The sequence below is a fragment of the Mustelus asterias genome, chromosome 9, assembly GCF_964213995.1.
Source record: "Mustelus asterias chromosome 9, sMusAst1.hap1.1, whole genome shotgun sequence".
Taxonomy (NCBI): Eukaryota; Metazoa; Chordata; class Chondrichthyes; order Carcharhiniformes; family Triakidae; genus Mustelus; species Mustelus asterias.
Genome location: NC_135809.1, coordinates 1,960,791 through 1,987,832, shown reverse-complemented (window position 1 = coordinate 1,987,832; position 27,042 = coordinate 1,960,791). Strand labels below are relative to the sequence as shown.

At 45.7% G+C, this 27,042-nt stretch overlaps 1 protein-coding gene across 1 annotated transcript in view; it reads right to left on the bottom strand.

Annotated features, from left to right (window-relative positions):
• Positions 1-17,583: 17,583 nt before the first annotated feature.
• Positions 17,584-27,042, bottom strand: part of nav3 (neuron navigator 3) — a 396,979-nt gene continuing 387,520 nt past the window's right edge. The window contains exons 32-37 of the mRNA XM_078221087.1: positions 26,070-26,224; positions 25,554-25,625; positions 23,895-24,091; positions 23,660-23,778; positions 21,353-21,556; positions 17,584-20,111 (exon numbers count right to left, since the gene is read on the bottom strand). Of these exons, the coding sequence (XP_078077213.1) occupies positions 19,992-20,111; positions 21,353-21,556; positions 23,660-23,778; positions 23,895-24,091; positions 25,554-25,625; positions 26,070-26,224 (867 nt within the window). The 3' untranslated portion in view covers positions 17,584-19,991. The remainder of the gene's footprint in view (positions 20,112-21,352; positions 21,557-23,659; positions 23,779-23,894; positions 24,092-25,553; positions 25,626-26,069; positions 26,225-27,042) is intronic.

Sequence of the window (27,042 nt, the reverse complement as noted above, 5' to 3'; positions counted from 1 at the left end):
AACATACAGAGGGATCTAGGTGTGCAGATCCACAGTGTGATTGCAACATTCCTGTTACTGAGTTCTGCCCATATGGCCTCACTGCATGATCCCTCTGTTTAGCTGTGACATTCTCCCTAATCAGTAAAGCAACACCCCACCTCTTTTGTCACCCTCTCTATCTCACCTGAAGCATCTAAATCCTGGAATGCTAAGCTGCCAGTTTTGTCCTTCTTTCATCCAAATCTCCGTAATTGCCACAACATCATAGTTCCATGTAGGAATCCTAGCTTTAAGTTCATCTGCCTTACCTGTCATGCTCCTTGCGTTAAAGAAAACACACCTCAGACCATCTGTCCTGTATGTTTTGTACACTCTCCCTGTGTTTTATTTCTCTTAGCCTTACTGGACCCAGTCACTGAGTCCTCTAGAGTCTCTGTACTCTGTACTGTGGCCCTTTTTGATTTTTGTCTTTGGTTTCTCTGCCTTTCATTTTTCCCCTTACTGCCTTTTGTTTCTGTCCCCATTTTACTTCCCTCTGACTTCCTGCATCAGTTCCCATCCCCCTGCCACGCTGGTTTAAACTCTCCCCAACACCACTAGTAAACACTCCCCCTAAGACATTGGTTCCAGTCCTGCCCAGGTGCAGACCGTCCGATTTGTACTCGTCCCACCTCCCCCAGAACCGGTTCCAATGTCCCAGGAATTTGAATCCCTCCCTCTTGCACCATCCCTCAAGCCACGTATTCATCTTAGCTATCCTGACATTCCTACTCTGACTAGCACGTGGCACTGGGAGTAATCCTGACATTACTACCTTTGAGGTCCTACTTTTCAGTTTAACTCCTAACTCCCGAAATTCAGCTTGTAGGACCTCATCCTGTTTTTTACCTATATCATTGGTGCCTGTATGCACCACAACAGCTGGCTGTTCACCCTCCCCCTCCAGCATGCCCTGCAGCCGCTCCACGACATCCTTGATCTTTGCACCAGGGGGCAACAGACCATCCTGGAGTCTCGTTTGTGTCTGCAGAAACACCTGTCTATTCCCCTTACAATTCAGTCCCCTATCACTATAGCTCTGCCACTCTTTTTCCTGGTAAGAAGTCTCACAACACCAGGTTAAAGTCCACCAGGTTTATTTGGTAGCACAAGCCACAAGCTTTCGGAGCGCTGCTCCTTCATCAGGTGAGTGGAAGTTGTGTTCACAAACAGGGCATATAAAGACACAAACTCAATTTACAAGATAATGGTTGGAATGCGAGTCTTTACAGGTAATCAAGTCTTAAAGGTACAGACAATGTGAGTGGAGAGAGGGTTAAGCACAGATTAAAGAGATGTGTATTGTCTCCAGACAGGATGAACTGATAGCCAAGTTCCGCACACAGGAGGACGGCCTCAACCAGGATCTTGGGTTCATGTCACACTATCTGTAACCCCCATGACTTGCCTGGGCTTGCAAAATCTGACTAACTGTCCTGGCTGGACATGCAAAACCTGATGTTGTGAGACGTCTTACTGTGCTTACCCCAGTCCAACGCTGGCATCTCCACATCGCTCTTTTTCCTGCCCTCCCGTGCAGCAGAGCCAGCCACGGTGCCATGAATCTGGCTGCTGCCACCTTCCCCTGGTGAGCCATCTCCCCCAACAGTCCCCAAAATGGATATATCTGTTTCGGGAAGGAATTCAGGAGGTTGGTGTCCAGGCAACTGTAGCACGGCTGCTTGTAGTGGAGAAAGATTTTTATTTATCAGTGTTTAACCTCTGATCTTTTTCCATGGAGTTTATAAGGTGTGACCTGGTTCACTAACATTATTATCTGCTCTGTATTTTATTCCATCAGCACAAGATCTTTGAAGATGCGGTTTAGTGCACCCAATAAATATTCTTTCGCAATTGGAAACAGTTTCACTATCTATCATCCATTTCATTAGGTTTTTTTAATGTTACTTCAGTTGTTTTCTGCTGCTCATTAGCCACAGTTTTAGCATTTAAAATACCATTTCGAGTTGGGTTTATGATGAAGGAGTCCTGTTAACGGATAGATAGGGGTTGTTTTACGAGAGTTTGAATGGACTGGTGCCTTCAGCTACATGAGGATTCTGGTAAAAGAAAACTAGAGTCAGTCTGATACTGGAGAGGAAGTGGCTGTGACTCATTCCAGAAAGATGGAAAAGGGGGTGAAGGCTAACTCACATCACTTCGGTTCAATGTCACTTGGAAAGTGATCATTGGTGTCAAACAAGTGTAAGTGTTGGGGTGTTTAAACTCAAATTCTGCGCCTTCATTCACTTAATGTTAATTTGTTCTTTTGAGACTTGAACCATTCAGGCAATGTTTTTTATTCATTTGTGGGCCATGGGCATCGCTGGCTGGTCAGCATTTATTGCCCATCCCTAGTTGCCCTTGAGAAGGTGGTGGTGAGCTGCCTTCTTCAATCACTGCAGTCCATGTGCTGTGGGTTGACCCACAATGCCATTAGGGATGGAATTCCAGGATTTTGACCCAGTGACTGTGAAGGAACGGCAATATATTTCCATGTAATTGCAGGACAGATTCATCAACTAACAAAAGGTAATTCTTATCAAAGTTAGGCAAAGACTTTACTGGCTCATTGCAGTTCTTGTCTCCCAGTTTGACTTTGGACACAGTTGACATGTTGATTGGTTCCTCTCTGTCTTTGTTCTCTTGTGTTCATAACAGACGTGCAGTCTCTCTCCTCTGAAACTGTTTCATTCCTTCAGCTTCCCGCTCTGTGTGCCTCGTTGCTGGAAGCTGCTACTTCTGAAACCTTTCTGAGACACGGTTCATTCTCATCATCAGTGGTGTTCCTCAACTCTGGCTGGCTTGGGCAGTGCACAATCAATCCCTGGGCAGCACGGTGGCACAGTGGTTAGCACTGCTGCCTCACAGCGCCAAGGACCCGGGTTCAAATCTCACCTCAGGTCACTGTTTGTGTGGAGTCTGCACGTTCTCCTCGTGTCTGCGTGGGTTTCCTCCGGGTGCTCCAGTTTCCTCCCACACGGCAAAGATGTGCAGGTTGGGTGGATTGGCCATGCTAAATTGCCCCTTAGTGTCCAGGTTGTGTAGGTTAGGTGGATTAGCCATGGTAAATGCATGGGGTTATGGGGATGGAGCGAGGGATGGGCAGGCTCAATGGACCGAATGGCCTCCTTATGCACTATCGGGATTCTATGATTGGTTTAAGTGGCCCATTATCAGTTCTTGATTGGTTTCTTAAGATAGTCACCTATTGATGTTATTTCCGATTAGCTCCTGACTGCTTCTCGGAGATCTCAGTTACCTATGGATCAGATCCTGTTGTTACAGTGTTTTTCTGTTATTTCATCAAACTGTATGACTTTTAATTAAGATAATGGGGTGCCTTCAATAGTTTCTGACTCCACTTCTATGACATAAGAGAGTATGTGATGTCCATTACTGATCATTAACTTCTGGGCTCATTGTCCCAAATGCCCGATTGATGTTTAAGTATTAATATTGCTTGTCCTGTAAGATTCTCATTAAGATTCTCATTTGTGGGGGTAACAGATAGTGTGAGGCCTCAGCCGGGATCTTGGGTTCATGTCACACTATCTGTAACCCCCACGACTTGCAAAATATCACTAACTGTCCTGGCTGGAGACAATACACATCTCTTTAACCTGTGCTGAACCCTCTCTCCACTCACATTGTCTGTACCTTTAAGACTTGATTACCTGTAAAGTCTCGCATTCCAACCATTATTTTGTAAATTGAGTTTGTGTCTTTATATGCCCTGTTTGTGAACAGAACGCCCACTCACCTGATGAAGGGGCAGCGTTCCGAAAGCTTGTGGCTTGTGCTACCAAATAGACCTGTTGGACTTTAACCTAGTGTTGTGAGACTTCTTAGTGTATTTACCCCAGTCCAACTCCGGCATCTCCACATCAGATTCTCATTAAGCCAGAGTGTAATAACTGGAAGAATTGTTAGCTGGTGTGGAGTTCTCGAGTGGTGGTTGGTGCTTGGCACAAGTTAAGTGAAAATAGCATACCAAGTATAATGTAGCAGACAGCCGTAAAATAACACAGAAATTAGACAGTTACTTCATACATATAATCTACAATCAGTGTGAATAAAACCAGTGCACAAAGACAATCCGTGTGTAAAGATGAGGTAGTGAGATACATTTACAAAATATAGCCAGATACACTTTCAATTGGTACATGGTCGTAAGCAATAAGAGATAAAGAACTACATAGCTGCAGAATTGATTACAGAACTTCATCCTTAAGCTGCCACCCAAAACAATGCATAAGCCTATCTTATAACTTGAAAGAATAGCGACTGATTCTTTTCAAAGAGCAATAGGTTAAAAGCCTAAAGCAACTTAAGATGTTGGGCTGAAACTTCACAGCTATTCTCCTCACACAATAGGCCTTCGAGTCTCAGGTAACGATTACAAAGTTGATAAGTGTCAATTGCTTGAGGATTTACTGATTCCAGACTAGGGCTTATTCAACCAAAGCTGACTTCACAGCAATAGCTTACAATTAAACCATACAAGTGTAGCTTTACATAGGCCTAGGGCCATGTGGTGTATCTCAAAAAACAAATCAGCACAGGAATAGGCCCTTTGGTCCACCAAGCCTGTGTTGATTCTTAATCCTTATTTAGACCTACGACTTATTGCACATACACAGTTACTATCCCTCCTGTTCTTGTGTCAATCAAGATACACTTTGAATGTTGCTAACGCGCCTGCTACAACCATCTCCACTGGCAGCGTGTTCCAGGCACCCACCACCCTCTGTGTGAAAAACTTTCCCTGCACATCTCCTCTAAACTTTCAATACCTAGAAACGTTCTCGTGTGAATGGCAGCAAGACTTTGCCATCGGGTTTTTCTACAATTCTAATTGGATGAGCCTACTTTGTCGATACTTCAGATTTCTTGATGATATGAAGTTTCTCCGTTCTGTCCTGCTCTGCTTGCAGTCACTCTCTCAGCAACGCTGCTACTTTCCTTGGTGGGTTTTTTTTAGTTAGCTGTTTTCCTTTACTTATCTTACGATACAGATTTATGGGAATGACATTTGCTTGTGCACCTGTTCCCAGGTTTGACATTCACCAGCATGTCGGCAATTTTTAAACCAACCTTCCATTTATCTTCTTTCGAATTTGCTGTTCCTGCCCCAACAAACAGCTCAGATTCTGTCTCTGACCCAGAATCTGCACTTTCTTCAATTTACACATCTCAGCAAAGTGATCTAATCGATCACAGTTCTTACACTGCTTTCCATAGACTGGACAACTACGTAGTAGTGTTCCACATCGACTGTCATCGAGTCTTAGAGGTTTACAGCATGGAAACAGGCCCTTCGGCCCAACTTGTCCACGCCGCCCTTTTTTTCAACCCCAAAGCTAGTCCCAATTGCCCGCATTTGGCCCATATCCCTCTATACCCATCTTACCCACGTAACTAACTAAATGCTTTAAAAAGACAAAATTGTACCCGCCTCTACTGCCATCTCTGGCAGTTTGTTCCAGACACTCACCACCCTCTGTGTGAAAAAATTGCCCCTCTGGACACTTTTGTATCTCTCCCCTCTCACCTTAAGTTTTAGACTCCCCTACCTTTGGGAAAAGATATTGACTATCTAGCTGATCTGTGCCCCTCATTATTTTATAGACCTCTATAAGATCACCCCTCAGCCTTCTATGCTCCAGAGAAAAAAGACCAAGTCTATCCAGCCTCTCCTTATAACTCAAATCATCAAGTCCTGGTAGCATCCTAGTAAATCTTTTCTGCACTCTTTCTAGTTTAATAATATCCTTTCGACAATAAGGTGACCAGAACTGTACACAGAACTGCATTTAAATGTTTTAATAGCAAGTTTGTTCCTTTTACCTTCAGGCTGTCTATTTGTTTCTACCGAGCAGTGTTTCTGTTTAACTGCATCTAGCTGCTTCAGCGTGTGTGGAATATAATTTTCGGACCTCTGTTTAATCTGACACCTTGTTGTCTCTGCCACTCTGCAGATACTTCCTGCTTTCTCCAACGTGACATCTACTGCTCTCAAAAGTTGCTCTCTCAGAGAGTCCTCCCTGATCCCGCAAATGATTCTATCACTGACGAATGATTTTTCAAGCTCTCCGAGTTTACACAATGTAGCTCATTTTCTCAGCTCGGTTCCAGAATGAGTAACGTTATCACTGCCATGCACGCACATAAAAACCATTGTATATTTTGTACGTCATAGTTGTCTGAGGGCAGTAAGCTTCGAATTATTTCTTTCAACTCATTTCATTTCTCACCAAATGCGAAAGTGTTATAAAGATCTCGGGCTTCTTCCCCTGTTACATGAAGAAAGATGGAAGACTGTATCTGTGGGTCTTTCTTATCACTTCCTGTCACTGTGAGACGCTGCTGGAATCTGCTCCAGTTGTTGCCAATATTGCCTCTCCAGAGTGAGCTCTGTTGGTGGTTTCAGAAGCTCCATGGCTGGGTATAGATTACTCCTGACACAGTGCCTTGTTTTTATGATGCAGGATGACTGGACACCATTGCTGTGAACTAACATTATTAACAACATATTTTCAGCACATGAGCAAGGCAGCTGCAGCCTTATTACAATCTTCCCTTATATGTGCTATCTGACCTTCAACCCCCAGGTCAGATGACCCCCCCCCCATGAAGTATCTAATACTGGAGTCTGCCCCTACAGTCACCCTATTATCATGACAGCATTGGAATACATGCAGATTCCCCCCCAAAGCCACTCACCATCCTGACTTGGAAATATATCACCGTTCCTTCACTGTCGCTGAGTCAAAACTCTGGAGTTCCCTCCCTAACAGCACTGTGGGTGTGCCTACACCACAGGGACTGCAGCGATTCAAGAAGGCAGCTCACCACCACCTTCTCAAGGACAATTAGGGATGGGCAATAAATGCTGACCCAGCCAGCGATGCCCACATCCCGTGAAAGAGTAAAAAAGAAAATACATCATTCACTTTATCATGGGGATTTATGCTAATTTGGAGAAATGCTGAATAACCATTCAGTTAGCATTTGTTAATGTACGTTGCAGGAAGAATTGAAGAAGATCTAGCTTCTGTGACATTCTCCGGTATGACCGTTTCAATTGGTGCAAGTGGACCAAACCCTGATGCTGCAGAACAGACAACAGGGTCAGCACAAGGTCACCACAAACGAGACAATAAGGTCAGCACAACATCCAACTGACTACTCAATGAAAGTGATAACTTCAGCTCGGTTGAAGTAATCTGATTAACATGTGTTGTTCCAGTCTATAAAGGGGACACACGGACAATGTCCTGTGGTAACTCATGGACAGTGTCCTGCGGTAACCCATGGACAGAGTCCTGTGGGTAACTCATGGACAGTGTCCTGTGGTAACTCATGGACAGTGTCCTGCGGTAACTCATGGACAGTGTCCTGTGGTAACTCATGGACAATGTCCTGTGGTAACTCATGGACAGTGTCCTGCGGTAACTCATGGACAGAGTCCTGTGATAACTCATGGACAGTGTCCTGTGGTAACTCATGGACAGGGTCCTGTGGGTAACTCATGGACAGAGTCCTGTGATAACTCATGGACAGTGTCCTGTGGTAACTCATGGACAGAGTCCTGTGGTAACTCATGGACAGAGTCCTGTGGGTAACTCATGGACAGGGTCCTGCGGTAACTCATGGACAATGTCCTGTGGTAACTCATGGACAATGTCCTGCGGTAACTCATGGACAGAGTCCTGTGGGTAACTCATGGACAGGGTCCTGTGGTAACTCATGGACAGAGTCCTGTGGGTAACTCATGGACAGGGTCCTGTGGTAACTCATGGACAGGGTCCTGTGGGTAACTCATGGACAGAGTCCTGTGGTAACTCATGGACAGGGTCCTGTGGGTAACTCATGGACAGGGTCCTGTGGGTAACTCATGGACAGGGTCCTGCAGTAACTCATGGACAGGGTCCTGTGGTAACTCATGGACAGTGTCCTGCGGTAACTCATGGACAGAGTCCTGTGGTAACTCATGGACAGTGTCCTGCGGTAACTCATGGACAGTGTCCTGTGGTAACTCATGGACAGTGTCCTGTGGTAACTCATGGACAGTGTCCTGCGGTAACTCATGGACAGAGTCCTGTGGGTAACTCATGGACAGTGTCCTGTGGTAACTCATGGACAGTGTCCTGTGGTAACTCATGGACAGAGTCCTGTGGGTAACTCATGGACAGAGTCCTGTGGTAACTCATGGACAGTGTCCTGTGGTAACTCATGGACAGTGTCCTGTGGTAACTCATGGACAGTGTCCTGTGGTAACTCATGGACAGTGTCCTGTGGTAACTCATGGACAGGGTCCTGTGGGTAACTCATGGACAGTGTCCTGTGGTAACTCATGGACAGTGTCCTGTGGTAACTCATGGACAGTGTCCTGTGGTAACTCATGGACAGGGTCCTGTGGGTAACTCATGGACAGAGTCCTGTGGGTAACTCATGGACAGTGTCCTGTGGTAACTCATGGACAGTGTCCTGTGGTAACTCATGGACAGGGTCCTGTGGGTAACTTATGGACAGTGTCCTGTGGTAACTCATGGACAGTGTCCTGTGGTAACTCATGGACAGTGTCCTGTGGTAACTCATGGACAGGGTCCTGTGGGTAACTCATGGACAGAGTCCTGTGGGTAACTCATGGACAGGGTCCTGCGGTAACTCATGGACAGGGTCCTGTGGGTAACTCATGGACAGGGTCCTGTGGGTAACTCATGGACAGGGTCCTGCGGTAACTCATGGACAGGGTCCTGTGGGTAACTCATGGACAGAGTCCTGTGGTAACTCATGGACAGGGTCCTGTGGGTAACTCATGGACAGGGTCCTGTGGGTAACTCATGGACAGGGTCCTGCAGTAACTCATGGACAATGTCCTGTGGTAACTCATGGACAGTGTCCTGTGGGTAACTCATGGACAGGGTCCTGTGGGTAACTCATGGACAGGGTCCTGCGGTAACTCATGGACAGGGTCCTGTGGGTAACTCATGGACAGTGTCCTGTGGTAACTCATGGACAGGGTCCTGTGGGTAACTCATGGACAGGGTCCTGTGGGTAACTCATGGACAGTGTCCTGTGGTAACTCATGGACAGGGTCCTGTGGGTAACTCATGGACAGGGTCCTGTGGGTAACTCATGGACAGGGTCCTGTGGGTAACTCATGGACAGGGTCCTGTGGGTAACTCATGGACAGGGTCCTGTGGGTAACTCATGGACAGGGTCCTGTGGGTAACTCATGGACAGGGTTCTGTTATACATCATGCAGTTGGTTTTTCACCTCTTAATGAAGGTGAGTGTTGGGTAGTGAAATGCTGGAAAATCAGTTCACTTTTTGTCTTCCTGCCCCCCATTATCTTTGAGTTACCTGTTGGCAGCAACAGGAAGACCTTGCACACAAAACGCACACCTTGCACTGTCAGGTCCACTTTGTGAGGACACATGCAATTTACATCTTCTCCCACACATTGTGGGTTGGTGCAAGGTTTTGGAAGCTCTGAAAAGCTCACCACTCACCAAAGCCGACTGAGGAATCCGGAACATTCTGAAATATTAATGTTGAATATTTTGACACCTTCAGTTGTCACGATTAGATGCTGTAATGTAGATTGTGATTTTTACAGTGTGATTTGTCACTGGGCTCTGACTACCAAGTGAAATTGGCCATCACATTGACAAACATTGTGTCATTCTCATCATGCATTTCAGATTTTTCCAATTGTCAGAAATGCCATGATGCATTAAAAATGTAAAAATAGAAGTTCTGGTGGTCTATGCCGTCATGTTTTGTGTTGTAAATTGACTGACAGCTCTGGCTGTTCATATTAACCTCTCTTTTGAAAATAAATTCTCAAAACCTACTCCCCTCCATTGATTGGCAGGAACTCTGCTTTGAAATGTAAATGGGACCCCATTCTGTTCAATCAGTTTCAGGCAATGCAATTGGAAGCTTTTGTTATGACAGCTGTAGTCATTATGAATGCTTGGCTGAGTTTCAAGTATGATAATGGCTTGAGCTAAACAAGCGGCCTGTTGATCCAGGAACAAGGGCGGCACAGTGGCAGAGTGCTTCAAGCCGCTGCCTCACAGCGCCAGGAACCCGGGTTCAATTCCGGCCTCGGGTGACAGTGTGGAGTTTGCACGTTCTCCCTGTGTCTGCGTGGGTTTCCTCTGGGTGCTCCGGTTTCTTCCCACAGGCCAAAGATGTGCGGGTTAGGTTGATTGGCCATGTTAAATTGCCCATTAGTGTCAGGGGAAATAGCAGGGCAAATGCATGTGGTTATGGGGATAGGTCTTGGGTGGGATTGTTGTCGGTGCAGATTTAATGGGCTGAATGGCCTTCTTCTGCACTGTAGGGATTCTATGATTCTATAAGTGAAACTTTTAAGAGGCTATAATAATGGAATCGGCCTTTCTTGTTTGTTTCCGAATCTAATGGGCACTTTAAGGATTAGGTTTTGGCATCCAACTGGTTTTTATCTTTTCAGCATTAATAGTGGTTTGTTTGCATTCGGGGTTTTATTAGATTGTTAAGAGAGCTCATGTTTATCCAGTGATTTTAAACTAATTCCCATTCCCATTGCATGGCTCCTGAGGACGGTATAGAGTTCATACTGGGTGAGTGACTGTGGAGGATTCATATGGAATGGAGATGGCATGGGGAATCTGAGGGGGTATGGGCTGGTATGGAGGCGGAAGCGGAGTGAGTAGGTGATAGGCAATGTTTGAAAGGCTTTGAAGCAATGCTGGGAGCTGGGTTACTGTCTTGGAGAACCAAGGCAGGCCTTCACATCCACAGTCCTCACACACCTCATTGTGGCTTGCAAAATGCATTGTGAACCTGACCCCTGTGTGAAAAGACAAAATTCCCCAGGCAACGTCATACATGGGTCATTTCAGAAGGTGCAAAGGTGCATAGGTTGGGTTTTCCCAAGACCTCACGAACATCTAGACACAGCTGGCCATTCGGCCCATTAAGTCCATGTGGTTCTTTGTAAAACAATCCAATCAGTCATATTCCCCCAGTATATCCCAGTTAACCCTCTAGATGTCTGAACTGTAGGTGGAAAGTTTGAAGGTTCCTTACCCAGACACACTTGACATTGAGTGGTGGGTGCTGGGATGGGAACAGAAATGTTATACAATTTGTCACTAAGAAATCTGGCTCATCCAAGGGGATATTGGCCGCACTGGAAGAATTATTTACTCTCCATAGCAACTTACAACCCATCATGCCTCTGCACTTGTTTGGAAGTGTACTGCCCTACTCTTTCCCAGAGTCCTCTGCTGTTTCCTTTCCAATTATTTATTCAATTTCCTTTTGAAAATTCCTGTTGAATCTGCTTCCACCACATGTTCAGGTAGCACCATCCAGATCACAACTCGCTGCATAAAACACCTTCTCCTCGCCTTACCTTTGGTTCTTTTAGCAACTACTTTGAACCTGTATCTGTTGGTCACCAACTCCCCTGCCAATGGAAACCGTTTCTCCCTATCTGCTCCCTCAAAACCCCTCCAATCCCCCTTAACCGCATTATTCTGGGCGGCACGGTGGCACAGTGGCTAGCACTGCTGCCTCACAGCACCAGGGACCTGAGTTCGATTCCCGCTTGGGTTACTGTCCGTGTGGAGTTTGCACATTCTCCCCGTGTCCGCGTGGGCTTCCTCCGGGTGTTCTGGTTTCCTCACACACTCCAAAGATGTGCAGGTTAGGTGGATTGGCCGTGCTAAATTGTCCCTTAGTGTCAGGGGGACTAGCTAGGGTAAATAGATGGGGTTATGGGGATAGGGTCTGGGCGGGATTGTAGTCGGTGCAGACCTGATGGGCCGAATGGCCTCCTGCAGGGATTTTATGATTCTGAGGAGAAACATCGCGGTTTCTCCAGTCTTTCCATGTGGCTGAATGGACTCCTGTGCAATTTGAAATGGGGACAGATGTAAAATGGGCTGCTGACTCTCCCTGTCCTCCTCCTGCACAGAATCACCATCCACCTGAATGTGGCCCAATCACTGCGGTGCAGAGCGCAGCAGCGATCACTCACTCCCAGTCACTGACTTCTCCACTCACAGACTTTCACGTCAGTTTGACAGATGATGCAGCTCTGATTGGAGACGCTATGAAACGGCTCCTGTTGCTAAACCTGAGGCAATTATAGACATAAGAGAGCTAAAATAAGCTGCCAAAAAGAACAGCAGCTGTTGTGAAAGCAGGAGGCGGCTTCCTCTCTGTTAGATTCCCAGTTCAGTGTTGGTGAAAGGACGCAGGGGAATTCTCCCCCAAAGGCAGGACAACTTTGATCAGACACAAAAACTGTGTTATTTCCAGTCAGTGCTGCAATTCTGCATTCAAAATCCGTGTGAGGTTCAGTCTACCCTCGCACATTATAAACCCCCAGTCCGTGGCGGAGGAAATGAACGATTCAATCATTTAATTGAAGGAAATAATTCAAATTTAAAAAAAATTAAGCTCAGATCATTTGAATCGAGCAGTTTTGAACTAAGAAGCGCAGACTGGAACTAACTACAAAGTACCATATGCTGCGACACTCCCTGTTTCAGCACAGATTACAGTGAGCTACTCTCGCATCAAAGCATTCCTGAAATAAATCACAAGCTGCAGTCACCTTCCTTCCGCCCTCAACACGCAGAATTCGAATCCTGATTTCAAAATTCTCGATGGCCTTTGTCACTCCCTATCCGTGCAACATTCTCGAACACTCTGGGATCTCTGCACTCCTCCGATATTGGCCTCTTGTACAACCCCAATTATCATCCTTCCATCATCAACAACTGTGGCTTCAGCTCCCAGCTGTAAACTCGAGAATCCCCTCAATAAACCTCTCCTTGCCTTTCTCTCCTCTCCTCTGTGACACTCCTGAAAACCTCACTCTTTGACCAACTTGTTGGTCACCTGCACTCCCCCCCCCGCCCCGTGCGACTCAGTGTGGTATCATTTATTTGATAATACCCTGTGAATCACCTCGTGGTGTTTTACTGTCAGACAATTAAAACACATACAAGTCGTGATGAGTCTGTCCTAGAAAATGCCTTTTTCACCATCCATTAACATGCCCTCTTCACATGAAAGTTTGCAGAAATGGGGAACACTTACATTAAAAGCAGCAGACTCTAGCTTGATTGAACACGGTGGCACGGTGGCACGGTGGTTAGCACTGCTGCCTTAGAGTGCTAGTGACCCGGGTTCGATTCCAGCCTCGGGTGACTGTGTGGAGTCTGCACATTCTCCCCGTGTCTGCGTGGGTTTCCTCCGGGTGCTCCAGCTTCCTCCCACACTCCAAGGATGTGCAGGTTAGGTGGATTGGTCATGCTAAAATTGCCCCTTAGTGTCAGGGGGATTAGCAGAGTAACTAGGTGGGGTTATGTGGATAGGGCCTGGGTGGGATTGTTATCGGTGCAGGCTCGATGGGCCAAATGGCCTCGTTCTGCTCTGTAGGGATTCTATGATCCTACAACAATCAGCTGATTTTGTCTAGAAAAGTTAATAAAGGGATATGGAGCCGAGGTAGGTGACTGGAGTCAAAGCAAATTACTGCGGATGCTGGAATCTGAAACAAAAACAGAAAATGCTGGAAAATCTCCAGCAGAGAATAGAGCCACCGTTTCGAGTCTGGATTCTATTCACTTCCCACAGATGCTGTCAGACCTGCTGGGATTTTCCAGCATTTTCTGTTTTTGTTGTAAGTGACTGGAGCTAAGATGCAGATCAAGTATCATCTAATTGTTAGAATGCTTTGAAAATGTGATCGAGCGTGTGGGTGAAGGAAGTGCAGTTGATGTTGTTTACAGGGATTTTAGCAAAGCTTTTGACAAGGTCCCACATGGGAGACTGATTGAGAAAGTTAAAGCACATGGAATTCAGGGAAACTTGGCGAGATGGATCAGAAACTGGCTCAGTAATAGGACACAGAGGGTGATGGTGGAAGGCTGTTTGAGTGACTGGTGGCCGGTGTCCAGTGGCATACCACAAGGTTCAGTACTGGGACCCTTATTGTTTGTTATATACATAAATTATATTGATGAAAATGTGGGGGGAATGATAAGCAAGTTTACAGATAACACCAAGATTGGTGGGGTGGTTAATAGTGAAGGTCATAGGTTACAGGAAGATACAGATAGAACATAGAACATTACAGCGCAGAACAGGCCCTTCGGCCCACGATGTTGCACCGACCAGTTAAAAAAAAAAACTGTGACCCTCCAACCTAAACCAATTTCTTTTCGTCCATGAACCTATCTACGGATCTCTTAAACGCCCCCAAACTAGGCGCATTTACAACTGATGCTGGCAGGGCATTCCAATCCCTCACCACCCTCTGGGTAAAGAACCTACCCCTGACATCGGTTGGTCAGATGGACAGAACAGTGGCAGATGGTAATTACTGCTGATAAGAGCAATGTGATGCTCTTTGGAAGAAGAAATAAGATGAGGAAGTATTTAATAAGAACATAAGAACTACGAGCAGGAGTAGGCCATCTGGCCCCTCGAGCCTGCCCCGCCATTCAATAAGATCATGGCTGATCTTTTCGTGGACTCAGCTCCACTTACCCGCCCGCTCACCATAACCCTTAATTCCTTTACTGTTCAAAAATGTATCTATCCTTGCCTTAAAAACATTCAATGAGGTAGCCTCAACTGCTTCACTGGGCAGGGAATTCCACAGATTCACAACCCTTTGTGTTAAGAAGTTCCTCCTCAACTCAGTCCTAAATCTGCTTCCCCTTATTTTGAGGCTATGCCCCTAGTTCTAGTTTCACCTGCCAGTGCAAACAACTTCCCTGCTTCAACTTATCTATTCCTTCACAATCTTATATGTTTCTATAAGATCTCCCCTCATTCTTCTGAGTTCCAGTGAGTATAGCCCCAGTCTACTCAGTCTCTCCTCATAAGCCAACCCTCTCAACTCCGGAATCAACCTAGTTGAATGAATGGCAGAACACTGGGAAGCTTGGAGGAACAGAGGGATCTTGGGCTAATTATTCACAGATCCCTGAAGTCGGCAGAGCAGGTGAATAGGATAGTGAAGAAGGCAAAGGGGACACTGGCTTTCATCAGTATAAGAGCAAGGATGGAGTTATTCAGAGTGTTAGTTAGGCCACAGCTGGAATACTGTGTGCAGTTCTGGTCACCACACTATTGGAAGGATGTGGTAGCTCCAGAGGAGATACAGAGGAGGTTTGCCAGGATGTGGCTGGGATGGAACATTTGAGCTTGTTGTGTGGAATTCTATTTTGGTGGCAGATCATGCGCAGGAAAGTCAGGTTAGTTGAATAGATATTCACCCATATTCAATACAGCCAAACGAGCACCCAATTTAATTCTAATTGATACAGGATTAGAGGGACAAGGAAGATTATGCATCAAGAATGATCAGGGGAGCATAGATATTGGGATTAGTAAATCAAATCTACACCATGGACATCAGGAGCAGGATTTGCTTAAACCCACCAGAGGATGATCACATGTACAACATTCAATATTGTTTCAGAGGAGAACATATTTACCCAATAACTGATGGATTTGTGGAAACAAAGCTGCCCAAATGTTGGAAAGGAGTTTGTTATAAAGAATATGTAGTTCCACACTGATCAATTACCAAAGGAACCTACCAGACATAGACTATTTCTTTGGAATAATGGTGCGAGGATAGTCACATAATCGGATGGCGTTGGACTTCATTCATGCAGCAAGAGGAGGAACATGCGCTTTGAGTGGATTGAAATGCTGCACCTACATACCAGATAATTTGGAGAATATCACCAATCTGGTAACTCATATTCGGAAGGGGGTTCAAGAAGATAAACCAGTGCCATTCTCTCTGGAAAAATGGACCACAGGTTGGATCGGAATATTGGGAAAGGACATATTAACCAGAGCTGTATATCTTTTTGTTTATTTACTGTAAATTATTATGACTATAATGCTACTCAAATGTTGTTCGACCACAAGCCAGACTGTTGCAAGAGTAGCGTCGATGAGGAGAGGCTGGATAGGCTTGGATTATTTTCTCTGGAGCAGAAAAGGCTAAGGAGGGACAGGATTGAGGTGTATAAGATTGTGAGGGGTATGGACAGGGTGAGTAGGGAGCAAAGCAGCTGATCCCCTTGTTTGAGGGGTCAATCATGAGGGGCCATAGTTTTAGGAGAAGGGACAGAACATTCAAAGGAGATTTGAGAAAAAAACTATTTCACTCAGAGGGTGGCGGAAATCTGGAATGCATGTTTAAAAAAGGGAAGGTAGTGGGGGCTGGAAACCTTACAGCGTTTATAAAATTATTTGGATGAGCACTTGAAATATCCTAACATTCAAGGATATGGGACGAGTTCAGGGAAATGGGATTAGCACGCCTTTAGTTGTAGTTGTTATTGGTGCAGACTCGATGGGCTGAAGGGTCTTTTCTGCACTGTATGATTCTATGGGCGGAATTTCCTGGCTGCGCTCTCTCCAAGACTGGTAAATTCCACCCAATGTCAATGGACCTTGGCATGGTCGCACCCCCCTCCCGCCCACCACAATTCCATTGATGGGCGGGATGGAAACATTCCGATTTATAACTCTAATCAAATGGTGGAACCGGTCCAAGGGGCTGAATCCGCCTCTTCCTGCATTTCTATCGTTTTATCCTCCTTCATTTATTTTTTGGTTTGTCACAGCTGCAGACCATCAGGGACTTTAAGTCAGTTTCCTCATATCTGAGAATGAAATGACAAAAAGGCATAAGGAGCCGGGCAGAAACTAGCAGCAGGAGGAGGCCATTCGGCCCTTCCAGCCATTCCTTATGATCATGGCTGATCATCAAATTCAATATCCTGATCCCCCCCTTCCCCCCCAACAAATCCCTTGATCCCTTTAACCCCAAGAGACTTATCTATTTTCATCTTGAAATCAGACAACATTTTGGCCTTAACTACTTTCTGTGGGAGTGAATTCCACATTCACCACCCTCTGGGTGAAGAAATTTCTCCTCACCTCAGTTCTAAAATGTTTACCCCTTATCCTCAAACTATGACCCCTAGTTCTGGACTCCCCCACCATTGGGAACATTCTTTCTGAATCTACCCTGTCTAACCCTGTTAGAATTTTATAAGTTTCTATGAGATTCTCTCTCACTCTTCTGAACTCCAGTGAATATAATCCTAACCGACTTAGTCTCTTCTCATTTGACAGACCTGCCAGACCAGACCTCCCAGGAATCAGTCTGGTAAACTTTTGCTGTACTCCCTCGATAGCAAGGACATCCTTTCACAGATAAGGACACTAAAACTGCACACAATACTCCAGGTGTGGTCTCACCAACGCCCTATACAATTGCAGCAAAACATCCCTATCCCTACACTCAAATCCTCTCGCTATGCCTTTCGCCTTCCTTACAGCCTGCTGTACCTGCGCACTTACTCTCAGCGACTGATTCACGAAGACTCCAGGATCTCATTGAATATCCACCTCTCTCAGTTTACATCCATTCAAGTAGTCATCTGTCTTCCTATTATTGCTACCAAAGTGGGTCCAACATGTCAAAGAGAACCTTGGTTCAATAAATAGTTTCACTTTAATGGCAAAGTCATAATTTAGACAGATACAATGTGCATAATTTGGAGGGGGAGGGGGGGAAATAAAACATGTACAAGCTGGTTTACAAGATGAAGGGGCTGATTAAAATCCAGGATTAATGACAACGGCTCATTAACCTGGTTACATCCAAATACTCAAAATTAAAGTTTAACACCTGAAAGAGACTACAAAAAGAACTCTCCCGATGATAGTTTTGATCATTTCTCCTTTTGTTCTCACTGATTATATACATCATATGTTACATCAAAATGTACAGAATACAAAATGTGTTTTACAGAAAACTGGTTCACAAAAAGAAAAGTTCCCAAAGTCTCACTGAGATGTATCACAGATGGGCAGTTTGGGCTGATGGCAGATTTGTGCTATAGAGGCTAAAACAAAACAGACACTCGATTCAGACGCCCCAGTCACACAGATGATTAGAAATTGGCAGTGGTCCACCTGTGGCTCATTTGAAACTGGGATGGACGGCAGCTTCCGCTAACGATCATCACACAAAATAAAACACATCTCGTCTAGACAGAGAATTCTCTTTACAAAAAATCCCAGCATATTCAAGTGAAATAAATGTTTACACCAAGTAAAACGCATATCAGAAATTCTCAACTCTTCACTGTGCAAGGCAAAAAAAACACATTTTTTCTTTCTTTGTCCTTTTTTTGTTTTATCTATTTACACTTGTGCAAAAACCCTTTCTAACGCGAAGAAATCAGAAAAACAAACCTCTTCCCAGAGAGTGAAACCCAGTGAAATGCAATTATGCACCCACCAACTCCCCCACAAATAAAAAATGAGAGTGAGTTGTCCCTTTGTTCATTAGTACAGGAAAGACAATGGGGCAATTTTAACCTAAACCAGCCTGGTGGCAAACTGGCCAAATCAGGTTGAATTGAACAGTGAGCCAATTTGAATTCTCAAGTGAGGAGTTGGAGGAAGGGGAATATTTGAGATAGTGCCAGGCGGGTTGACATTAAAACAGCCTCTCCTTCCCTTTGAGCGAGTTTCAGTTTTGCATATAGGCAGTAAAAACATGCTGAAAATTTATACAAGAAAACATTCTGTGCTCATGCTCTGTGTCGAATGCTCCCAGTTCTGCTGGGTTAAGTTCAGTGGAGAATCACTTGTACACACCCATCAATTATTGTCTGTATCCACTTCACTGAACCACCATTTGTAAATTCTAAAAAAAATAATAAAGTGAGGAGGGGGGAGGGGTGACGGAGGGAGAGAGAGGAAAAAGACACACACAGTGAACAGGGGTGGGTTTTATGTATAGTCTTTGCTTGGTAATTTATTCCAAGCTGCCCTTTTACTTGTGAAATAAGACCCAGCCCCTACTGTGTCTGTGGTCGCCCCTCCTCATTCTCCCAAAGCCCTGGCTCCACAGAGTGTGGTGCTAGTGAACCTGCCCCCCCTTTACAGTCTTTCAAACACAAGAGTTGCAAGTTACGAACACTTGCGGAGAAGATTAAGTGGCTTGATTTTAGTCCTGTAACCTATTGAGAATAAGGCAATTGATTCAGCACCATGTTGAATGTTATTCTCACCTGGACACTTTTCACAACCTCTTACTGATGTAGCCCTTCACAAGCCAGGATTGTCACTTGTACCTGTGGCGGAGGTTTGAATAAGTCTGGTGACTGAGAGACCTTTTCGTCAAGTTAAAAGACCTGCAATTTAAAATAAAAACACTGTACATACAGCAGTAAAAATCCATAGAATGAAGCCTGTTACAAAAGAAAATGACTTCAGAGCAGCAGCAGCACCGGGAAAGCAGAGATGTGTCCAGCATGTTATTTGGAAAGTTGACCGCCCTGCGATTGCACACTGCTCTCCACTTTGTGCTTATTGTGTGCAAACCGGAGGAGGGGGAATCGGGGGCAGGGGGGTCGGGGGTCGGGGTGTAAACCAAAGACTGCTTCTGGTTGCTTTGACCAGCACCACGATAATACAGAGCTGAGGTTAGGACAGAGATCATCTGATCACTCTTTGCAGCACCTCAATTCAAATAAAAACCAGGATTACACACGTAAATACTTTGTAAAGTTCCAGTTTGGCTTGATTCATGTGCAATATATTTTTGTGTGTGTTGTTGTGTTGTGTGTACTTTATTATTTATGTACATGTCAACAAACTTGTTTAGCTGTTGATAAATGAAACTCGAATGGTGCTCGTTAGCGTGTCCTCCAACGCGGCTGACACAAGCTCGCTGACCTCTTGTCGAGAAATTCCTTTCCTCCGTGCAATCAGTCGGTGAGTGTCTGGAGGGTGTCCGTGCCCCCAATGTGCTGTTTACGCCGTCAGTGAATGGGGTGGGGCTCTGACCAGCTGTCTGTGAATTATCCACCAGCCCAGCCCCCACTCCACATTCACCTTAAAGCGTCGATTCCAAGGATGAATCTAAAATATCGTCATGGTGACTGGCGCTGTCGCTGTCACAGCTCTGGGCACTGGAGTAATTGGCCGCTTCCTGCAGCCTCATCAACATGTTCATCTGGAAAAAGATCACACGTTCAGTATGGTCAATAATGATATTGCCTAAAGCCCGAAGGCAGTCACTGTAACAATGTGCAAGACTAAATGGTCAGCACCTCTTCATTTAGAGAGATGAGGGCCGAGATTCACAGAATCCCTACAGTTCAAAAGGAGGCCATTTGCCCATCGAGTCTGCACTGACCACAATCCCATCCAGACCCTATCCCCATAACACCATGCATTTACCCTTGCTAGTCCCCCTGACACTAAGGGTCAATTTAGCATAGCCAATCCACCCTAACCCGCACATCCTTGGACTGTGGGAGGAAACCGGAGCCCCCAGAGGAAACCCAGACAGACACGGGGAGAATGTACAAACTCCACACAGACAGTGACCCGAGCCAGGAATCGAACCTGGGTACCTGGTGCTGTGAGACAGCAGTGTTAGCCACTGTGCCACCGAGTCGCCCGGCCTCCCAGCCGCATGTTTCCCACTGGTGGGAGGTGGCGCGTTGTTTGCTAGCGGCGGGATTCTCCAGTCCCACTGCTGTCAATGGGAATTCCCATTGACATCACCCCACGCCGGCGGGAATCTCACGGACAGGGGCACGCTACCGGCGGGACTGGAGAATCCTGCCGGCGTGAACAGCTGGAGAATTCTGCCCATGGTGCCCGTGTTTCTATATGGACAAGTTACATCTGAGAAGAACACCCATTAAAACCTAACGTGGAATTGTGACTGTTATCTTCTGCAACATTGCGACGATTCCTTTAATCTAATTTCAATATTTTACCCGCGGTTTGACATCTGTAAAGGTTCTTTTCCATCTCTAGAACTGTACCCTGTGGCAGTTTAGCCTAACAGCAAACAATCTGTAACCAGGAAACCTGAAGTGAACTAAAATAAAAATAAAGAGAAAATGTGGAAGAGCTCTCAGTATGCCAACAACAACTCCGACATCAGCCACTCATTTACACGGCACCTTTAAGGCAGAAGGTGAGAAGTATTGCAGATTCTCAATGCATTTTACTTTCATATTCTGGGAGAAATGCGGAGACTGAATCAAACTTTGCCACTTGCCCATTTTGAGAACGTTATTGTGAATTTGGAGACTGTCAACCACCTTCATTGTGCCGTGACTGACATCAAGTCATCTAAATGCAAAACTGTGCAGCCGTATTGATAATAAATCCCATCACTGGAGAGAGCGGTGACGAGTGTTCCAACTCAAAGTGACACGTTTGCAAAGCATCACTCACCAATGGGTCTCCGTCACTATCGCTCTGAGGAACGTGCTTGGAGGAAGCTCCTTCCTTGGCAGACGTGTGCCCATCATACCCAACATCCTCAGGTCTCAGCTGCAGCAGGGACGGCCATTCATGTTGTAAAGAGCCAGCGTTCCACGGGTACGTGTCCACAACCCACTTGGCGGGGTCTTCCCATTGTGCTCTCTTGCCATATAACTGGAAGGTGACAGGAGATGCAGCATGTTACCTGAGCATCTTGCACAATAATGCAGTTTCAGAGACAGGAGGAGGGTATTCCGGCTTTCTTTCCTGTCCCACTGTACGATCAGATTTGGCGACAGGAGTGGAAACTCTCACATTCCGAGCCATCGTAAAAATGAGCGTGATTGCCCCCCCATCCTCTCCCCCACCAGTAATGTTTTAACATCAGAAACATCACGACAATATATTTACATATCAATATCAAGCCTCAACACTTCAATCATTCCTCCCCTTTTCACATCGGCACCAGGGCAGGGCAGCCTGAATTATGGCCGGTCTCCCATAGGGGGCACATCGCCTGGAGGAGCTCAGTGAGTGCATCGCTCAGGCGGGAGAGGGTCACACCCGAGTAGTGCTGGGGGTAGGGGGGTGGGTCCTTGGGTGTATGGGGGTGGGGTGTCCCTGGCAAACATCTGTGCACTGGGACAGCCTGTAAACATGTCACCCCGATCTTTTAGAGACTAAGTTTCTGATTGACCCCACCCCGGTATCGTGACGTTGTGGGACCCAGTCCTTGAAGTGCTTTTTCCCAATGATACAACACAGTAAAAACCACCAACGCTGTTTTTCCACTCGCTGCTGTATTCTGCCTAAAATCCCGCCTAATGGTTTCTGTGGGGAGAGAGGTTCCAGATTTCCACATTATCATCCAGGCTGACTTGTCTGATCAGCCTCACTTCTGAAGGTCCTCACCGGTGAGGGTCACGTGTGGTCCCCATCAACAGGGACTTGACATGAGGGCCTCGCCGGTCGGACTGGAGGCCATTGAGCCCCTGGGTGGTCGGGGCAGGGAGGGGCCGTGCTCCTTGGGCAGTGCCAGCCTGGCACACTGGCACTGCTAATTGTGGATGGTGATCGATGGGGGGAGGGGCCTCAATTGGGGGGGGACAAAGGGGTGATCCACGATCAGGGGGGGACTGTGATCGGGAGGGTGATCAGCAGGGCAGGGGCGGTGATGCCCAGGGGGCTGGAGGGAGTGACAATCTCTCAAAGAACAATGTACTCTTGTATGTAGTGTACTGGGAGATGAGGCGCATGAGCATAGCAACCTCTAGCAGTCAGCAGCCGGCTTCCTGGCGTGAATAGACTCTGCCCATGCCCCCTACTGGCGAGAATCACACTTTGCCTGATTTATTTTTCTAAGTGTGGTAAGATTTGGGCCGGAATCTTACCACCGTTCACACCGGTGGGATTTTGTCATCTCACCGCAGTGAATGGAGATTTGGCCGGCTGCCAAATTCTCCAACTTCGCTGCAGTGGCAGCTAAGGTCACACCTTTGATTTTTCTCTTGCCGAGAAAATGGTTGTGAAACTTCCCTGTTTCACACTTGCTCCGCACCGAGAATTCTTTTGGTAAGATCGCCCCCTGTGAGTTACACAATGACGTATTGTGACTGGAATGTGTTGTTTAAAAGGGGAGTGTGGGCAGATTAAATAGTAACTTTCAAAAAGAATTGGATAAATGCTGGAAAGGGAATGATGTTCAGGCTGTCAGGGACAGTTAAGGGGCAGGGTGAGAATAGAAAGTGACTAATCGTATTGCTCTGTCAAAGCACTAGCAGACATTGAGGAGAAACTACTTCTCCCAAAGGAAGAAGTAGTTTCTCCTCAATCTGTGGAATTCGCTACCCCAAAGTGCGGTGCATGCTGGGACAGTGAGTAAATTTAAGGAGGAGTTAGACAGATTTTTAATTGGGAATGGGCTGAAGGGTTATGGGGAGAAGGCAGGAAAATGGGGATGAGGAGCATATCAGCCATGATCGAATGGCAGAACGGACTCAATGGGCTGAATGGCCTCATTCTGCTCCTGTATCTTATGACCATGAATGGGCTCTTTCAACGCTGAACAATTCCATGATTTGTGATATCAGTGCAGCTGACTCTGTTGAATCTATGAAAGTACCGTGATGTGTTTATTAATAAGCAACTTATTTGAATGCATCTTGACTCTGGCATACTTTTCAACATTTGGATATCAGAAACTAAGGCAATATGAATGTGGATTCAATGCACAAAGCTATGGGACAAAGCCTCAGAATGATTTGTCAAAGGCATTACCTGAAGGCCTTCTCGAACTGCTTCCAGAAGGTACGGTATGAGAGAATAGTTCCAGAGGTCTGTGAACCAGACCCTCGAACCATCTACGTCCAACGGGCATGAGAGGAATAGCCGGGGACCTGAAGCATGGAAATTTAATAAACTGGTTAAAGTGAAAACCAAGGATTTTCTTACAGAAGTCTATCTCCTATTGGAGAAAGGCAGATTGGGCTACACTTTGTGAATTTCAACTCACCAATAGTTACATCGGAAGAACTGTGTGTTTCTAAAAAACCATTCAGATGTTGCCACACTTTGGGAATCCAGTCAATGATTCTCAGGAGGTCACTATTGCGCATGTTTCGGTCGATTTCTGTCTCAATCAGCTTACGGCGTAGATATCGACCCAGAAATCCCTTCACCGGTTCAGTATGATTGGCACAGAGAACCCACCTGCACACCAAGAACAAAAGATAAACCTTAAACAGAGCTGATCTGTGCAATGAGTCCATTTTCATTCATTCCACTCTCCTGAGGCTGCTGGAGCATAGAATTACAGTAAACAGTTCCACATTCTCACCACTCTTGGGTAAAGACATTTTTCCTGAGTTCCCCATTGGATTTGCTCGGTACTACCTTATAGTGATGGCCCTTCGTTCTGGTCTTCCCATAACTGGAAACATCTTTGCTCCATCTATCCTATTAAACCCTTTCACAACCTTCAATACATCTATCACATTACCTTCCCTTTTCTAGACATTGAAACCTCAGTCGAGTCAGCCTTTCCTGATAGGTATAATCTACTCAGTAGACCTAACTGTTTCTTTTTTCTGGACTTGCTGAGAAATCTCTTTTGTATAAACGATCGCGGGAATGTGACTTAATGCTTCAGAGCCAGGATTGCAATTTGAGAATTTGAGCAGGTTTTCTGTTCAACAACAGAGAGGTTTGAACATAGAACATAGAACATAACAGCGCAGTACAGGCCCTTCGGCCCTCGATGTTGCGCCGACCAGTGGAACCAATCTAAAGCCCCTCTAATCTACACTATTCCATATCATCCATATGTTTATCCAATAACCATTTGAATGCTCTTAATGTTGACGAGTCCACTACTGCTGCAGGCAGGGCATTCCACGCCCTTACTACTCTCTGAGTAAATAACCTACCTCTAACATCTGTCCTATATCTCTCACCCCTCAATTTAAAGCTATGTCCCCTCGTGTTAGCCATCACCATCCGAGGAAAAAGGCTCTCACTATCCACCCTATCTAATCCTCTGATCATCTTGTATGCCTCTATTAAGTCACCTCTTAACCTTCTTCTCTCTAACGAAAACAACCTCAAGCCCCTCAGCCTTTCCTCATACGATTTTCCCACCATACCAGGCAACATCCTGGTAAATCTCCTCTGCACCCTTTCCAACACTTCCACATCTTTCCTATAATGCAGCGACCAGACGGGTACCATGTTCTGTCATTGTCTTCCTATCTTTGCATTGTCTCCTTGGAAGATACTGAGCTCATTCATGGGAGACTCGGCGAGGCTGTGTCTACTGTGATATCAGCTGATAAAGGGATTAATCCTATACTGGATGTTTCATAGGCTCCCAGCACTCAGGGAGCAGGGACGAAAGGAGGGTGTCACCTACATCCAGTGTGCTTATCCCTCTGGATATCGATATGGAATTCCGAGTCAGAGTCCCCACTGGAGGTTGTGTGGAGAGGGGTTTATACTTTGCATTTGCTGATTCCAGGGTGAGAATGGCTAGTCCTCAGTGAAGACCTCACTCTTTCCTGATGTCACTCAATGGATTCATACAATGAGAAAGGGGGGATCTTTCAGGAGACGCGATGGGAAACTAAGGAGTAAGGTGACAATTAAATGATCAGAAGTGTTTGACATTAGCAGGTACCTGAAGTTGTGGTGCAGCTCCAAGTTAGCAGATGAAGAGACAGCTTGGTTCATTGTTCCAATAACGTAAGGACTGCAGAAGTTGAAAAAAAACACAGATTACTCCTGCCGCATAGAAACGACTGTTTCAAATCAAAGGGGAGGAATTCCCCCCTCCTCCAACCTTGACACAACAGAAAGTGGTGATAAAATGCAAACTTTTAGATGAGGCATTAAACTGAACCCATGGGTCTGCTCTCCTGGGTGAAGGTAAAAGATCCCTTGGCATATTTCAGAAAACAACCAGGGATTTCTCTCCTGGCCAATATTTATCCTTCAATTAACATTGTTAATAAAACAGATTCTCTGCTCGTTATCGCAATACTATCTGTGGGCTCTCACTGTGCAACAATTAGCTGCCCAATACCAACGACATTTCAGAGAGTGCTTAATTAGCTGGAAAGTGATATTGGGATGTTCTGATGACGCGATATGTACATGAAAGGCTTTCTTTCTTCCTCAGTGAACTAGAACTTACCATTTGTGGTATCTACAATTGAGGAATCCATTGAAGATGTCACTCAACGAAGCAACATGATGGAGGTTATCCAGGATTATCACTAAAGGAAGCTCCGTTCGATTATCTGCAGTATTGCACTGATCGGCCAGGTTTGAGAGGTATTGCCGCAATTCCTTCCAAATGTTAAAAAAAGACAGATTTGTTACAGACATTCTACCACATTTTCTGAGATTATTTAGCCTTGCCAACATTTCTCTGTTGATTCTCCTCCTTTCCAAAGAGTTGAGACCACTTACTGGGGGTAACATTCCGTGCATGACAGTCCCCAAGTGTTCATCATGATCTATGAACCTTGACACGGGTCAATACTTTCCTCATCCAAGATCCACATGTAAACGACAGGGAGTTACTCACAAGTGACCAGTTACACGGTGCTTGGCCAATGTTCTTTTTAACAATGTTTTCTCAGGATGCAGGGAATATTGGCAGGGCCAAATATCCTGCTCACTGCAGCTGCATCTCAAATGTAATCATTCTCATCATGCTGTTAAAATCCCTCTGTGGCCTCAATTCTCCCTCTCTAAGGGAATCTCCTCCAGCCTCACAACTATCCGAGGTATCTGCACTCCTCCAGTTCTGGCTCTGCATACATCCCCAATGTTAATTGTTCCACCACTGACTGCTGTGCCTTCAACTACCCGGACTCTAATCTCTGGAATTCAGTATTCAAATCTCCCTGGGACTCGATCTGGCTTTATTCATTTCAGGTGCTCCTTAAGACCTTCCTCTCTGCCCAGATGTTTGGGCACCTAGACTATTATCACTTCAATGATAAAGTTTGGTTGATACTGCAAAGTGTTTTTGGACATTTCACTATTGTACAAGTGGCGACGATAGAGAGACTTGAACCACATGTAGGCCAGACAGGAGACAATGGCTCAACTGGGCTTTCATAGAATCATAGATTCCCTACAGTGCAGAAGGGGTCCAT